General features: G+C 52.3%; 1 protein-coding gene across 1 annotated transcript in view; it reads right to left on the bottom strand.

Moving 5' to 3' along the window:
• The window catches only part of LOC115635096 (arf-GAP with SH3 domain, ANK repeat and PH domain-containing protein 2-like), a 103,432-nt gene that overhangs the window by 67,050 nt on the left and 20,170 nt on the right, over positions 1-16,212 (bottom strand). Inside the window, exons 4-6 of the mRNA XM_030533380.1 lie at positions 10,522-10,596; positions 4,866-4,915; positions 4,629-4,758 (exon numbers count right to left, since the gene is read on the bottom strand). Coding sequence (XP_030389240.1) covers positions 4,629-4,758; positions 4,866-4,915; positions 10,522-10,596 — 255 coding nt within the window. The remainder of the gene's footprint in view (positions 1-4,628; positions 4,759-4,865; positions 4,916-10,521; positions 10,597-16,212) is intronic.

Here is a 16,212-nt window from a genome sequence, read left to right as displayed (position 1 = left end):
ATGGAAGTTACCTAACACATCCCGGGTTTAGTTGCTTATAATGATGCCAAACTTGAACAAGTTGGGCTGAATTTATTCATGCTGAATATATGCCTCAGGCTCAATAATTTTGGAAAGTTTCAGCAGAAAAGGTGTTTCCAGGGATGAGGTCAATGACAGCTAAGTAATTTTAACAATACTGACCAACTTTCCAAGCTTTTTAATGCATTGTATTTCTTATGATGTGCAGTGGCAGCAGGAGACAGGCCCAGCCATGAGGAGCATCCAGCCCACACAAAAAAAGAGAGTCACTGAGTTTAAGGCCAGAAGGAACCACCCAGATCATCAAGTCTGACCTCCAGTATTGCACAGGTCACCACCTCCACCCAGCGCTCACACAGGAATCCCAACACTTGAAATGAGACCAGGAAGAGAGACAGACCCACCCCAGGAGGGGCATGGTTAGAAGACAGGAGCGGAGTGCTGGGCAGCAGACAGCATGGCGGAGCTGGGGTTTCTCTTCCCTTCTGGGTGATGGGTTTTTTCAGTTCAGGTCTTTTCTTTTTCAATTTTTTTTGTGGGAGAAGGGGAGAAAGGGTTGGCTTAGTTTATTGCTGTTTCTCTTACAAGTATTATAGGGGAGAGGAAGGGAGGGAGAAAAAAGCAGGGGGAGGGAGAGAAGGAAAGGAGCCTGGGGGCCACTTGGGAGTCAGACTGTGTGATGGGAGTCAGACTGAATGAGGAGGGGGTAGGAGGGAGCTGGGGCAGGCAGTCAAATCAGCACAGGAAAAGAGTGCTCATAGCAATGCTGCAGATAGCCATCTGGGGTCCTGGGCAGGGCCGGTGCAAGGAAGTTTTGTGCCCTAGGCGAAACTTCCACCTTGTACCCCCACCCCCAGCTCTGCGGCAGCTCCCCGCCCCCTCCTCCGCCCCCCCGGCAGGTCCCCCCCGCAGCAGTTCCCCCCTGTCCTGAGGTGCCCCCCCACAGCAGTTCCCCCCTGGGGAGCCATGCAGCACCTCCCCACCCCAGCTCACCTCTGCTCCGTGTCCTCCCCGAGCATGTCACCCCTGCTCTAATTCTCCTCCCAGGCTTGTGGCGCCAAACAGCTGTTTGGCGCCGCAAGCCTGGGAGGTGGGAGAAGTGGAGCAGCGACACATGCCCTGGGAGGAACCGCTGTAAAAAAAAAATTGGAGGCACCGCTTTTTGGTACCCCCAAATCTTGGTGCCCTAGGCAACCGCCTAGTTCGCCTTAATGGTAGCACCGGCCCTGGTCTTGAGACATCATCAGTGTCTGAGGGTACGTCTATACTACCCGCTGGATTGGCGGGTCGTGTTTGATATATCGGGGATTGATTTATCGCATCTCGTCTAGATGTGATAAATCGATCCCCGAATCGATGCCTGTACTCCACCTCGGCAGGAGGAGTAAGCAGAGTCGATGTGGGAGCCTCAGCGGTCGACTCGCCACCGTGAGGACGGCCAGGTAAGCCAAACTAAGATACTTCGACTTCAGCTATGCTGTGTATCTTAGTTTGAACCACCCTGCTAGTAGCCCAGGCCTTAGGGCCCCAGTAGGGTTGCCAGACGTCTGTTTTTGTACCAGAACACCAGGTTGAAAAGGGATCCTGGTGGCTCTGGTCAGTACCGCTGACCAGGACATTAAAAGTCTGATTGGCAGCACAGCAGGGCTGGCAGGCTCCTTGCTCTGCTCTGCAGCGCAGCTCCCAGGAAGCAGCCTGCATGTCCCGCCAGCTTGGGCCCCCAAGCGCCAGCTCCGCAGCTCCCATTGGCCAGGACCCACAGCCAATGGGAGCTGTGGGGGTGGCGCTTGCTGGCAGGGGTGGCATACAGAGCCACCTGGCCGCACCTGAGCTGGAGGAACATGCCAGCTGCTTCCCGGGAGCCACCTGAGGTAAGTGATGCCCGGAACCTGCGCCCCCTCTTGCACCCCAACCCCCTGCTACAGCACTGAGACCCCTCCCACACCCAAACACCCTCCCATGCTCCAACCCCCTGCTCCAGCTCTGAGCCCCCTCCCACACCCAAACACCCTCCTGCACCCCACACCCCCTGCCCTAGCCCTAAGATCCCTCCCCCATCCAAACTCCCTCCCAAAGTCTGCATCCCACACCCCTTCCCATACCCCAACCTCCTGCCCCAGCCTGTAGCCTCCCCCCACACCCTGAACCCCTCCTTTCTGGCCCCAGCCCAGAGTCCATACCCCCTCCCATACCCCAACCCCCTGACCAGCCTGGAGCCCCCTCCTTCACCCCAAATCCCTCATTCCTGGCTCCACCCCAGAGCCCACACACCCAGCCAGAACCCTCACCTCTCCCACTCCCAGAACCCCTCAGCCCCAGCCCACAGTCCCCTCCTCCACCCTAAACCCCTCATCCCCAGCCCCATCCTGGAGCCCTCACCCCAACCTCCTGCCCCCAAAATGAGTGAGGGTGGGGGAAGCGCAAGCGACGGAGGGAGGAGGGATGGAGTGAGCTGGACGGGGTTCAGAGAAGCGGTGGGGCCTCGGAGAAGGGGTGGGGCAAGGGTATTTTGTTTTCTGCAGTTAGAATATTGGCAACCTTGGGACCCAGAGAGGCCATGCCTTGTGCCTGTTCCTGCTGATGGAGTTTCTCTGACCTTGGGGCTGGGATCTCCTCCCTGGGATTTCTTTCTTTCTCAAGGGAGTGGGGACACCACATGATCCTTGGTACCCTGCCCGGGGTTCTCTGCATAGTTCTGGTCCAGGAGTGCTGGGTGAGCAGTAGTCCCAGCTGTGCACCAGCCAATGGTGCCGGAATGGTGGGGCCAGGGAGCAGTCTTCAAGGTGTGCGTGTACCATAGATTCATATCGTGGCATATGTTCTGTTTTCTTATCTATCCCTTTCCTCATGGTTTCTAACATCTGTTAGCTTTTTTGACTGTCATTGAGCAGACGTTTTCAGAGAACTATCCACAGTGACTCCAAGATCTCTTTCTTGAGTGGCAACAGCTAATTTAGACCTCATCATTTTGTGTGAATGGTTGAGATTATGTTTTCCAATGTGCATTACTTTGCATTTATCAATACTGAATTTCATGTGCAATTTTGTTGCCCAGTCACCCAGTTTTGTGAGATCCCTTTGTAACTCTTACAGTCTGCTTTGAAATTAACAATCCTGGGTAGTTTTGTATCATCTACAAATTTTGTCACCTCACTGTTTACCCCTCTCCATTCTGAAAACTGACCATTTATTCCCAGCACAGATCCTTGGGGGACACCACTATTTACCTCTCTCCATTTTGAAAACTGACCATTTATTCCTATCCTTTGTTTCCTATTTTTAACCAGTTACTGATCCATGAGAGGAACTTCTCTACTTGATTGTAAATTCACTGAATGTTCCATTGCACCGAGCATGCTCCCTGACCCCTCCATGCTACATTTAGATGGCTAGGACAAAGGCTATACCCAGGGCCCCATGGGGGCTTTCTCTGGATGCTTCCAGTTCCCCATGCAGCGTCAGCCAGACGGGGGACTCCAAGGACTCAGTGGGGGAGGAGGAGAGCATTTAACAAGGAGGGGGTTACATTTATGAGGCAGCAGGGAGCATGGTAGCAGGGACAGGTGGTAGCCGCAGTGGAACCTGGCTGCTGCTCAGAAAGGACTAGAGGCCTGGGGGTGTTTAATGAGGTGCTGGGCAAAGCTGACAAGGTCTGAGGAGCACATGAGTCAGACAAAGCAGCTGTTGGAGGTCAGGAATAGCAAGGACTTTGTAGTCAGTGAAGGGTGGGACACAGCACATGGTCTGGGCATGGGCAGCACATGATTCCCACATTTGGGAGGCTGGGCGTGAGCGCTGGAAGCTCCCAAGAAGTGGGGGGGGGCACTGGTGTCCAGACCGTGGCCCTGCCCCCTACTCTGCCTCGAGGCTTGGCCCCCTCCCCCGAGGCCACTCCATCCCTCTCTGCCCCCTCCCACTCCTTGTGCTTCTTTGCCCCCTCCCCCAAGATCCCCACCAACTGCTCGCACCTCTCCACCCCCCTACCTGCCCACCACTCAGCAGGTGGAGAGGCATGAGCTACAGGCAGGGCCACGGGGGAAGAGGATGAGCACAACGGGGCCTTGGGGCAGAACATGGGTGAGATGATGGCACCTGTTTGGTGGCAGGGCTCCAAAGACATGGGCTGGTGGCACCCACCTATTTGGGGAGGCTTAGCATCCCCTAGCCTCTTCTACCCGCTGCCCATGGGGAAGGCAGAGGGGATGGGCACAGCTGTAATTTCTGTAAATTCAACAAGGTGTCAGACTACAGGAAACAAGGCATCTGGTCAAAAATGAACACTAGAAACATCTTTGTGCTGCGCAAGAAGCTGAAAAGCAGCCACCGGGAGCTAGGCTGGTGGGCAATGGAAGAGGCCTTGATACAACCCCCACAAAAACATTCAATTGGAGTTAAAAAAACCCCACAACAATGTGAAAATTAGGGGTCTTCCTTTTCAAGAGTTTCCCCTCCCCACCCCCGAGCCACTTTGCACCTTTCCTCCCGTGGCTGTGACTTCCAAGTTCATAGCAGGTGGGAGCTGCGGAGAAGAGGCCAGTGCTGCTCAGTGGAAAGGGTCATTGCTCTAGGTGCATGTGATGCCACTGCTCCCTCCCACCCCCCCTTACCTCACACATGTTTAACTGGAACATCCTGCGCTCCTTCTCCATCTCCTCTGCGATCTCCCCTCCCACCACCTCGCTCCGCACCAGCCCGTGCTGCTTCGCCAGCTCCCGCTTCTCCTTCTCAATCTTTGTGCTTGAAGAAAGGGAAAAAACACCCTGAAAGGCTCCCTCTGGCCAGGCTTTATTAGAATCAGCTTCCGGGGAGCCTGAGTAAACAGGACACGGGGCAGGTCAACTTACAGTTTATTCTCATAGTCTTTCCAGGCTTTGTCAAAAGGCTTTTTGAAGTCCTGGTAAGAGATGGGTAAGTGCTTAGTGACAATCGTCCTGTGCAATACACCCCCTGTTCCTTACCCCTGGCATGGCAGAGCTTTCTACGCACATTGCTAGCCTGCCTAGTAAGGGCCCAAATGTGCACTCTAGCCTGTTTGTTAAGGCCATGTCAGCTGCCCAGCTAGTAAGTCAGCTTGGTCTGTGTGTCCCATGTAATGGTATCCTATGGACGTGTCATTCTGAACCTGCAGGGGCTGGAAGCTGTGCAGGGGACACCAGAGTGCTCTCCACTGCTACCCCCTCCCCCTCGCCTCCATGCTGCTGGAGTGAAACTGTCGCACTCACCAGCTGGAGAATCTGTGTCATCTCACTCTGCATATCGCTGAGAGTGAGTTCCCCTATTGCTCATGCAGTGTGCACGAAAGCTAAAACAGGAACACCCCCCAAACACACACACACACACACAGACCCACACGTGTGTATACACAGACCCAGAGCCACACAGACATATTGTCACACACATGTGCACACAAGGATACACAGGCACGTAGATTTTATAGCCAGACAGGACCATTGGATCATCTAAGCTGACCTCCTGGCTAGCACGGGATATTCAGTTTCATCCCATTACCTCTGCATTGAGTCGAGTAATTCGTGTTTGGTTAAAGAATGTTCCAGAAATGCAGCCAGTCTGGAGAATCCACCTCTTCCCTTAGGAGTTTGTTCCAATGGTTAATCACTCTCATGGTTACAAATTTGGCCTCATTTCTCATTTTAATTTGTTTGGCTTCAGCGTGTAGCTGTTGGTTCTTGTTCTGCCTTTCTTCCCTAGGTTAAAGAGCCCTGTAATACCTGGTATTTTCTCCCCAGGAAGGTGTCACAGATCCTAGCTAGCACCCCTTCCTGGCTGCCCACTAGGATTGCTGTGAGGGAATCCAAGCTGTGCTGTGGGTTTCCAGGGGATTTCAAGCTCCTGGAGCCTGAATGGCGCCTGGACACTGCCCAAATCTCAGGGTCCCTAAGCACACTCTCAGGCCACAGACTTTCTAGCTGGCAACCCCCAACTGTTGGAACTTGCTGTCCAGCCATGTAGCTCCTCTGGGTGCAGTACTGACCCTTCAGACTCCCCTGTACTCAGACACCCCTCTGCCAGAACTCCACCCAACAGCAGGAAGCTTCTGCTTTACACTTCAACTCTTTCAGGAGCAGACAGCAGTTGTGAAGCAGTCAACACATGCACGTGCACACACACATTTTATTCAATATATCAACTCTATGCTCTTTATACTTAGGACCGGTCTACGCTACAGAGTTAGGTCAACGTAAGGCATCATCCACACTGCAGTGGTGCTCCCACTGATGTAAATCACCCACTACATCCACTTAACTCCACCTCCATGAAAGGCACAGCATTTAGGTCGATGTAGTTAGGGTGACAGTGTCCACACAGACACTGCGTTACTTACATCGCCTGTTGCACTCAGCTGGGTGCGGGGCTGACATCTGGAACCTCCCTCATACCCTGGCAGGGCTGTCAACAACAGGGCAGCGCCCTCAAATCATCACTTTTCTCCCCCTTTCAAAAGAGAACATAGCAGAGGTACATGACAAGTACTCCAAGGATGTTCTGCCCACCCTCCCATTTTGACAGCACATCTGCTTTACTACTTATTAATTTAAACTTCATACAATCAGTCAATAAATAGATAAACAGTTCCAATCACCACATCAAAACACAGTTTCATGACAACATTATAAGTCAGTTCCCAATTCCCGCCCCCATTCCCTTGAGGTGAGGTGAAGTGTGTTTGCTTCTTCCATCCCTCTCAGGTCTAATTACACCTCCACTGACCAATATGAAACCACAGATTAAGGGGCAACTTTCTCCCTCCTTAACCTCAAGACTCCACCCAGTGTTTGCTTCACACCTCTCTAGGGTTTTTCCCACATTCTGCCAAGCATCATTATTTGGCAGCACTCTTTACTATCCAGAATCACCCTCATTCCAGGGGAGCTCTGACACATCACCTTTCAGCTATGCCTCAGTTTCCCTGCTGAGTTTTGAAACCTACTACCAGTGCCTAGTTTCCCAGCGGAGTCCTGGGCCACAATGTTGCTTAGCTGTCCCAGTATCCCACAGCTAGAATCATAGAATATCAGCATTGGAAGGGACCTCAGGAGGCCACCTAGCCCAACCCCGCTCAAAGCAGGACCAATCCCCAGACAGATTTTTATCCCAGTTCCCTAAATGGCTCCCTTGCAGATTGAACTCACAGCCCTGGGTTTTGCAAGCCAATGCTCAAACCACTGAGCTATCCCTCCCCTCAGCTATTAACATTCTGTCCCAGATCCTCACAAATGCCTCTTCCTGGCCTCCCCCTGGGATTGCTGTGAGGGCAATCTCAGCCTCTGTGCTCGGGATTCCCAGAGGTGTATCAAGATCTGGGAGCCTGAACAAAATTCAGTCACGGCCCCTGTCAGAGAAGGTGTTTATATACACAAGACTTATTAAAAATTAACATCAGTGAGCCAGAGAGCTCCTCAGTCAACACTTTTAGGCCTTTTGGGGGCAATATTTATCCCTAGCTGCTGCTGCTAACATCCTCCTCAGTTACTAATGGACTTGGAAGAGATTTCTTCATCCTCATGTGACACAAGCACATCATCCTGCTTCTTTCCAAACCCAGAACAAAAATATTTATTGAACACTTTTACCTCTTCTGCATCGTTAACAATTTTACCATCTTCATCTAATAATGGGCACATGCAAACACAGATATCAATACAGAGCAGCACACCTGAAAGCAACACACACTTACACACATATACCAAGGGTCAAGGTGGATTCTCCACCTCTGGCAATTTTTCAACCAAAATTGGATGTTTTTCTAAAAGTTCAGTTCTACTTCAAAGAGGAATTGATTCAGGGAGGTTCCCTGGCCTGTGTTATACAGGAAATCAGACTAGATGATCACAATGGGCCCTTCTGGCTTTGGAATCTATGAAGCTAAGAGAGCCATGCACACCCAGACACACCCATAGCCACCATGTGGACACACAAACACATAGTGGGGTGAGCTCCCTGGGAGAGCACATGTTAGAGACCACAGGGGGTGGGCAGGAAACACCGGGGGGGGGGGGTGAGGAGGCCAAAGGCTGTACCAAAGAGGCCCCACTGAGAGGTCACAGCGGGTGTACATTTGCCTGGGGAAGGCCACAAAGGGCATGATTTGACTGGTGAGCGTGCAGGGGGTTCCTGGGAGGCCATGGGAGGTGCATGCTCACCCCAGGGGAGACCCTGCTGGGAGATCACAGGAGGTGCATACTCGCCCAGGGATGCCCCACTGAGAGACCATGTGTGCCATGCACTCACAGGGGGGCTCACTGAGAGACCATGGGTGCCATGGACTCACAGAGGGGCTCGCTGAGAGACCATGGGCCATGCACATGCCTGGGAGCTCCCTGGCACATCACAGGGGACACACACTCGCCTGGGGGCTCCCTGGCAGACCACAGGAGACACACTCGCCTGGGGGTGTTCCTGACAGGCCATGAGGGAAACGCACTCACCTGGGGGCTCGATGGGAGATCATGGGGGACACACACTTGCCTGGGGGTGCTCCTGGCAGGCCATGAGGGAAACACACTCACTTGGGGGCTCAATGGGAGATCATGGGGGGACACGCACTCCGCTGGGAGCTCGATGGGAGATCATGGGGGACACACACTTGCCTGGGGGTGCTCCTGGCAGGCCATGAGGGAAACGCATTCACTTGGGGCTCGATGGGAGATCATGGGGGGACATGCAGTCACCTGGGAGCTCGATGGGAGATCATGGGGGACACACACTCGCCTGGGGGTGTTCCTGGCAGGCCATGAGGGAAACGCACTCACCTGGGGGCTCGATGGGAGATCATGGGGGACACACACTTGCCTGGGGGTGCTCCTGGCAGGCCATGAGGGAAACACACTCACTTGGGGCTCGATGGGAGATCATGGGGGGACATGCAGTTGCCTGGGAGCTCGATGGGAGATCATGGGGGACACACATTCGCCTGGGGGTGCCCCTGGCAGGCCACAGGGGACATGCACTCAGCTGGAGGTGCCCCAGGAGGCCATAGGGAACACCCACTCGCCTGGGGGCTCAATGGGAGATCATGGGGGACACACGCTCACCTGGGGGCTCGATCGGAGATCATGGGGGACATGCACTCACTTGAGGGCTTCCTGGGGGGCATGGGGACACTAAAGTTGCCAACTGTCACAGAAACCCAAACACCTATGCCCTGGCCCTGAACTGCCCCTTCTGCAAGGTCATGCCCTGCTCTTTATCCCACCCTGCCTCTATCGCTCACTCTCCCCCACCGTCACTCAGTGTCAGTCGGCTGGGGCAGGGGGTTGGGGTGCAGGAAGGGGTTTGGGGTGCAGGATCTGGGAGGGACTCAGGGCTGGGGCAGGGGGTTGGCGTGTGGGACGTGGTGAGGAGTGTTGGCTCTGGGAGGGAGTTTGGGTGCTGGACGGGGCTCAGGGCTGCGGCAGGGGGTTGGGGTGCAGGAGGGGATGACGTGTGCAGGTTCTGGCTGGGCAACGCTTATCACGGGCGGCTCCCGGACAGCAGTGCAGCAGGGCTAAGGCAGGCTCCCTGCCTGCCCTGGCCCCATGCCACTCCTGAAAGTGGCTGGCATTTCCATGCGCTGCCCTTGACTGCAGGCACCACCCCCGCAGTTCCCAGCCAATGAGAGCTACGAATTCAGCGCTCAGAATGGGGGCAGTGCAGAGAGACTCCCTTCCCCCCTCCCAGGGCCTGCAGGGATGTGCTGGCCCCTTTGGGGAGCAGCATGGGGCCAGGGCAGGCAGGGAGCCTGCCTTAGCCTTGCTGCGCTGCTGGACTAAAATCTCCCATTTTGGCTTCAGTATCCTCTGGGAGATAGAGCCTGATTCTGGGAGACTGCCAGCAAAACCAGGAGGAATGGCAACCCTGGAACACGCACTCAACAGGGTCTCCCTGGGAGGCCCTGGGGACATGCACTCGCCCGGGGGCTCACTGGGAGGCCATAGGGACACAGTCGCCGGGGGAAGGGCTTTCCGGGAGGCCAATAGGGATACAGTCGCCGGGGGAAGGGCTTTCCGGGAGGCCATGCACAATCAGTGCAGGAAGGTGAGGGAACTGATTGGGAGGCCATAGGGGGTGCTCATGCAGTGATGTAATGGGAAGCTATTAAGTATTTGGGGGTAAACAGGTTCTTTTGTTCCCGGGGGACTCCTATGACACCCCTTGGTTCAGCCAAAGAGCTGTAGGCAAATTGGGTCAGAGAAGGGGGAGGAGTGAAGAGGTGGGTGGGGACATTGCCCTGTTGTCAATCACCTCTATTCCTGCATCCTTCTCAGAGGCTGGGGCAGGATGGAGAGCGGCAGGTGGCCCTGGAGACAGAGATGGAGTTTTCTGGAGGGCTCAGGAGTACTGCTGGGCCCAGCTGCTCCCACAGAGCTCAGAACCCAGCTCTTAGCACTGCTACTGCCTGCTGCTAGTGAAACGCAGGGGGGGAGAGCAGGGAACATCCTTCAGCTGGTGCAGCCCCTCTCCCAGGGCCCATCCTGACAGGCCCGCTCAGCATCTACTCACCCCTTTGAGCTCTTTTAAGTCTCTCTTTACCAGCGAGTCCAGGGAAAAGTTAATGTTGTGAGACAAGCTCTGCAACTGGAAAGAAAGGAGAGAGACCCTGAAGCCTGCGTTGTGAGTGCCCCCAGCACAAAGCCAGGCAGCGGGTCTCACCCACTTGGCAGCCTGCAAGAGGATCCCCCTCAGCGCTCTCGTACTGGACAATGGCTCCCCGGGGAAGCACTTGTCTTACAAATTCTGTTCATTGCCATCTTTTCCCTTGGGCTCTGATTCTGCAGCTGGAGGACAAACTCAGCCACCTCCACCCCACCTGGAGCAGGCAGGGTGTGGAGGTGTCAAGAGGAGCCCTGTCTCATCCCACGCACTCTCAGGCATGTGGAACAGGGGCTGAGACTCCCTTGCTGGTTCCTCACATTGTGTGGGTAGCTCAGAGGTTGTGAGGGATAAGCCAGTGTGCATGGGCAAAGGGCAGGGTGGAAAATATTCTCCCACAACCAAATCCAAGGGGATTTTCACCAGCCTTCTGTAACGCATATGTCTGTCTCACTCCAAACACAGAGCTTCCAGAGCAGTTCAGATAGAGAAAGAGAGTTTGATATGGGCAAAAATGTTGGCTACTTTTCATTTTCTTAATTCTCAAAAAAACAATTCTCCTCATATTTGAAAGAGAAAAAAGCCCTCAGACAGAAACCAGAGCTGGAAAATTCCAGCCTGAAAGATGAAACTTGACCAAGTTGTTAGCAACTAAACAAGGGCCTCTAAAATGGATACATTTAGCCAACCATAACTAGAGAGGTTACATGCCAGCTCTAATTCCCAGACAGGAAACCTCATTCGCTTTCAGTTATCACTATGCACAGGATTTTTGAAACAAAACAAACACTGCAAGGAAAGGAGATTAAGTCGTTTCACCATCTATTCTACTCTCTGAATATATCAGATACCCCAATAACACCAAACCACAACCAAAGTTTAACTCAAAATGCAATTAAAACCTTAAAACTCTGACCCTTACAAGTTTGTTCTCAGGAGGGAGCAGATTGTGAGCAGTGTAATTCAGGAGTTGACACAGTTACACAGGTGAGGAGGATCAGGCTCTGTATCATTGGTATTTCAGAAGAATCTGGAGTCTACAACCATGATCAGAGCCTGATTGCGCTAGATGCTGTATAAAGACATAATAAGAGCCAGCCCCTGCCCCAAAGGGCTACATTCACAAGGGGATTTCAATGCCTACTTGCTCTTTAGGGGCCCACATCCAACATGCAGGCACCACTGGCATTCTCAAAACCCCTGCTCAGCTGCTACATATATTCCCTACATTCCAACAAGCATGTGCAAAACTGCCCATGTCCTGATGACAGTGCTGAGCAGCTCGCCACCCTTGCTCATACCTAGCCCTAGCAGGAGTGTCAAATGAGACATTCTCTATGTAGCTGTCCTTGGGGCCCAATCCAATAGGCATACTCAGAGCCTTCCTACCCTAGTACCCAATTTCCTGGTGGTAGGGCACTCCCTGGGGTGTAGGAGACCCAGGTTCAAATCTGCCTGATCTGGAGTGAGGATTTGAACCCAGAGCTCCCCCATCCCAGATGAGTGGTCTGGGCACAGCACCACCTCTGTCATTTTTTGTGAGCAAAGGCCTAATTCCTTTTGCCGCTCCTTGGCATTTCCCACTGGCTGGCCCAAGTGTCTCCCTGCTCAACACGCTGGCACCTGAGCAACCTTTTGTTAGGCTCCTCGCTTCTCCAGGCATGGCATGGGGAGTGGGGTACCTAACTGGTGCTGAGGAATGCACAAGGTGGCCGAGTGCCTAGGAGTTGGCGTTGCAATGCCCAGGTCCCCCTTATGAATGTAGCCCGAAGCACTTAGCCCCATACAATCCATTACACACACAGCGCTGCAGTTCTCGTGTCTCTTCCAATCTTTGGTAGTTTTCTTAAAGCCCCAGCTCCTCGAGTCATGTGAATAGGTGAGACCATCAACTTCCATTAAAAAAGGAAGTTTCTAGTCCTCTTTGTTGTGGAGAAAAGCATGGCAACATGACCTGAGTGCAGCCTACAGGCTCAAAAGCAGAAGGCAAAGTGAAAGAACCTGTTTATGTTTTTAAATCTCACGACTGTTTGAAGGCCCAGCTCAGACTTTTAAATACTTGCGAGAAAGGAGACTGGCTTAACTTCGCCAGTGGACTTGGAAAAATCAAATCCTGGCAGAGGAGCCTGTCTCAGTTCAGGGCAGGTCAGCTCAATCCCGCTGTAAGGAGAGTCACTCTGGGTATTCCGCTGCCTAGTTAATTGCCTTTCCCAACACAGACTAGCTGCCCTAGGACACCTGTTTGCTTTCTCCTCAGAGACAGAGAACAGTGCAATTGCTACAGATACAAGTTACCACCAAAAATGAATAAAAAAGTAAGGATTTGATCAATTATAGATCAGTATGAGGTTCAGAAGTATTAATTTTAAGTTAAAAAATAGTACAAACGGAAGCAGCAAAAACAAAGCTTTGCACACATTTTTGGAAATATGACACCAAACAATGGTGTATTAATCCAGTATAATATCCACCAGTCCTATCTTATCAGTGGGAGGAGAGTGTTTGTTTCCTCACTATACAAAGTAATGGATTTTGGGGTTGCTATGTAGGAGGGAAAAGATGTAAGTCATCTTCAACAGAAAGCCAGGAGCAATACTTGGAACTGCAGTTAATGCTGACTTGCATAGTTAGGTGGCTTTAAGACCCCCCCATGTGCTAACTCACGAAACTCAGATCCCACCGATAACCAAAAGTCTGCATCTGGCATTTGTGAACATTTGTGCTGCAGTTCCTTGTCACTTGACCGGACTATAAGGTTTTCCTCTTCTTTTGAAGCCAGCATATCTGTGGGATTCGGCTTAAGCTGATGGGTTCCTGGTCCATTGATTACATTGGTCTTTGCCAACTTCAGGAAAGCATTCGGAAAAACACACACACATACATACAGAGAGCTTACACCTCCCTTTACACATTCCCATGCCTCCCTTGGGAGGCATGGCCCAAACTTTAAGAATCGCTGTTCTATACCCATTAACTCAGAGGCCTCATGGACTGTGGTAACCCTCCAACCAGTTCCCCATTGAGCTGACGCGTCAATATAGGTTATGTTCTCTTTCTTTTGAACTGCCTGAAACCTTCTCCAATATGCTTCAGGGGTCAGTTTAAACTTCAGCCACAAAGCTTGTTTTCAATTATCATAATCTTTACAGTCTTCCCATAAGGGTAAAGATGTCCAGGGCCTTTGCTCAGAAAGCAGTGGAGCCAGGTCTCTTACCATGTCCCCCTGTTCAAGCTTATTTAATTCATATAGCGAGGAAGTCATTTGGAGTCTATGCCACCCACGGGCACAAGTCCATGGTGTCTGCCTCCACCTACTGGACAATGGTTCTGCTGCCACAGTTTCTCCATCTTGATCTGATATTGATGCTCCCTGTCCTTTTCTCTCTTCTAGTGCTGTTACTGGCACTGGTATTTGGTCTTACTGGCACTGCTGGGGTTCCCAGACTGCTCTCTCTTGCTCTAGGTCTGCAAGCTTCTGGGTTTCCAGATGCACTCTGTCCCTCTCCAGCTGAAGCTTCTCCTGCTCTAGCTGTTGTGTCCAGCACTCCTCTTGCAGTGGTGGCCTTGGTCTGGATGGAACACAGTAGCTGACTGTCAGCCTCTTCCCTGCTTCTCTCCAGGGTGTTGGCTCCAAAATTCTCCCTGTCTGCTGGGCCCTCTGTCAGTCGACTGGAGGTTCTCTGTGAACGTGGACCATCATTCCTTGACTGGTCATTAGAATACAGCAAATCAATTAAGTATGATTTTGTTCTATCTTCAGGGCTAATCTCCCTTTCTCTGCATAGCTCAACAATAGATTTTTCTTCAGTTGTTCGTAATTCATTTTCCCCATCTCCCTTTTCACTGTTCCTTTCCCCAGAAAGGCTACTGAGGCTTTTTTCTCTGTGCCTCTCCTGTCTAAGTAACTTGCTTTTGCTGCTGTTGGCATTTATGCACTTGACACTGTTAAGAGATCCCACCAATGCTGCCACCATAGAGATTGTGGTTCAAGGCGGCTGCACCTGGATTTCCCCTATGTGGTTCAGCAAGGGCACCCGCTCTCAGGCTGGTAGCTCCCCAGCCATTGCTCTTTGGGTGGAGACCTGCAGCTCTCTCCCCTCTGACCAGAGTATTCCCAGGCTTCACAGCTCCCTGTCTTCACTGTGTCACAGCACAGTCACAGCACAGCCGGTTGCCCAAGGACACCTGTTTGCTTTCGCTTCAGCAGGGCCGGCTCAGGCTTTTTTGCTGCCCCAAGCGACAAAGGAGAAAAAAAAAAGCCGCGATCGGCGGCATCTCGGTGGCAGCTCTACCGCGCCGCTTCATTCCTCAGCTCCGAGAGGGACTGAAGGACCCGCTGCCGAATTGCCACTGAAGACCCAGGTGTGCCGCCCCTTCCCATTGGCCGCCCCAAGTACCTGCTTCCTTCGCTGGTGCCTGGAGTCAGCCCTGCTCTTTAGAGACAGAGAACAGTGCAATTGCTACAGATAGACGTTACCACCAAACTCTTCCTAAGCAGGCCAAGTATATTCCTAAGGTACAAAGCATTACCGAGAAAACGGAACAAAAGAACCTACCCGCATGCTAATAAGCTCACCAGAGTTACCCCAACTCCCTCCTGGGCTCTGGCAAGTGCAGGCTTTTAATACCGCACCCTAGGAGCATCCTTGTGGTTACAAGGTCATCAGAGCGTCAGCTCAGAACAAGCACCCAGTCATATGAGGCTTCAGTAGGCCAAGTCCTTCCAACTCTCCCCTAAGGACTGGGGCCCTCCAGGGTCCAGGGGTCCTGCCCATTTGCTGGAGTAGGGAGAAGGCCCTGAGACAGGTTAAACCCCAAGCTTTTATGCTAGAGACTTTTCTTTGTCTGATGGGCTCTGGAGAATCCATTCTGCACAAACATATGCAGCTCTCCCCAAGGGGTGACTTCAAAGGGCTGGGAATGGAGGAGGTACATTAGTATCCCCCGTCCCTGCTAGAGAAGGGGTACACACTGCCACAACAACACAGCCACAACTGCATTTTTCATACTGTGCCCAAAGGTGTTAAGTTAAACCATATGGAATTGGGGTTAACTCAGTAAAGCTTAGCTTCATTCCATCAGGATATTACAGGATATTGTAAGTCTGTCACAGAGCTTCCCCTGGGACAGAATATATTGAGATGAAAGCTGTCAGTAGGCTCAAACTAGAGCGTTCAACCTGCAAACACTTGCTACTAGGACTGCCACTTACTCTGATCCAGGAACTACTCCCAGCAGGAACTGCAGGCTCAGCACTTAGCTTTCTTTTTGTAAGTGTTGGTGTGGTTGGGGCCCTGTACTGCACAAGACCATAGTCATCAAATTTGCTGCAGAACTTACCACTTGTGCAGAGCTGGGCTCCAAAACCTGAGTTTCCACCTTTTTAAAATGAACGTAGTTAACCCTGAGTATGACTGATGTAGTGTGGCATGCCTGAGTCTGCAGACAGCCTGAAACAGTAACTCTGAAAGGTGTGAACTGCCCCATTTGTCTCAGTCAGGGCCCCGGTGACTCTGATTCTGTGGCCAAGTAATCTGGCCATGGAATTCACGGTTTTCCTGCAGCCAGGTGCCTGACATTTATTTTTGTCTCCCTGCCCTG

The sequence above is a fragment of the Gopherus evgoodei genome, chromosome 14, assembly GCF_007399415.2.
Source record: "Gopherus evgoodei ecotype Sinaloan lineage chromosome 14, rGopEvg1_v1.p, whole genome shotgun sequence".
Lineage (NCBI taxonomy): Eukaryota > Metazoa > Chordata > Testudines > Testudinidae > Gopherus > Gopherus evgoodei.
Note: the sequence above shows the minus strand (reverse complement) of the source record. Positions and strands in the feature narration are given on the sequence as shown.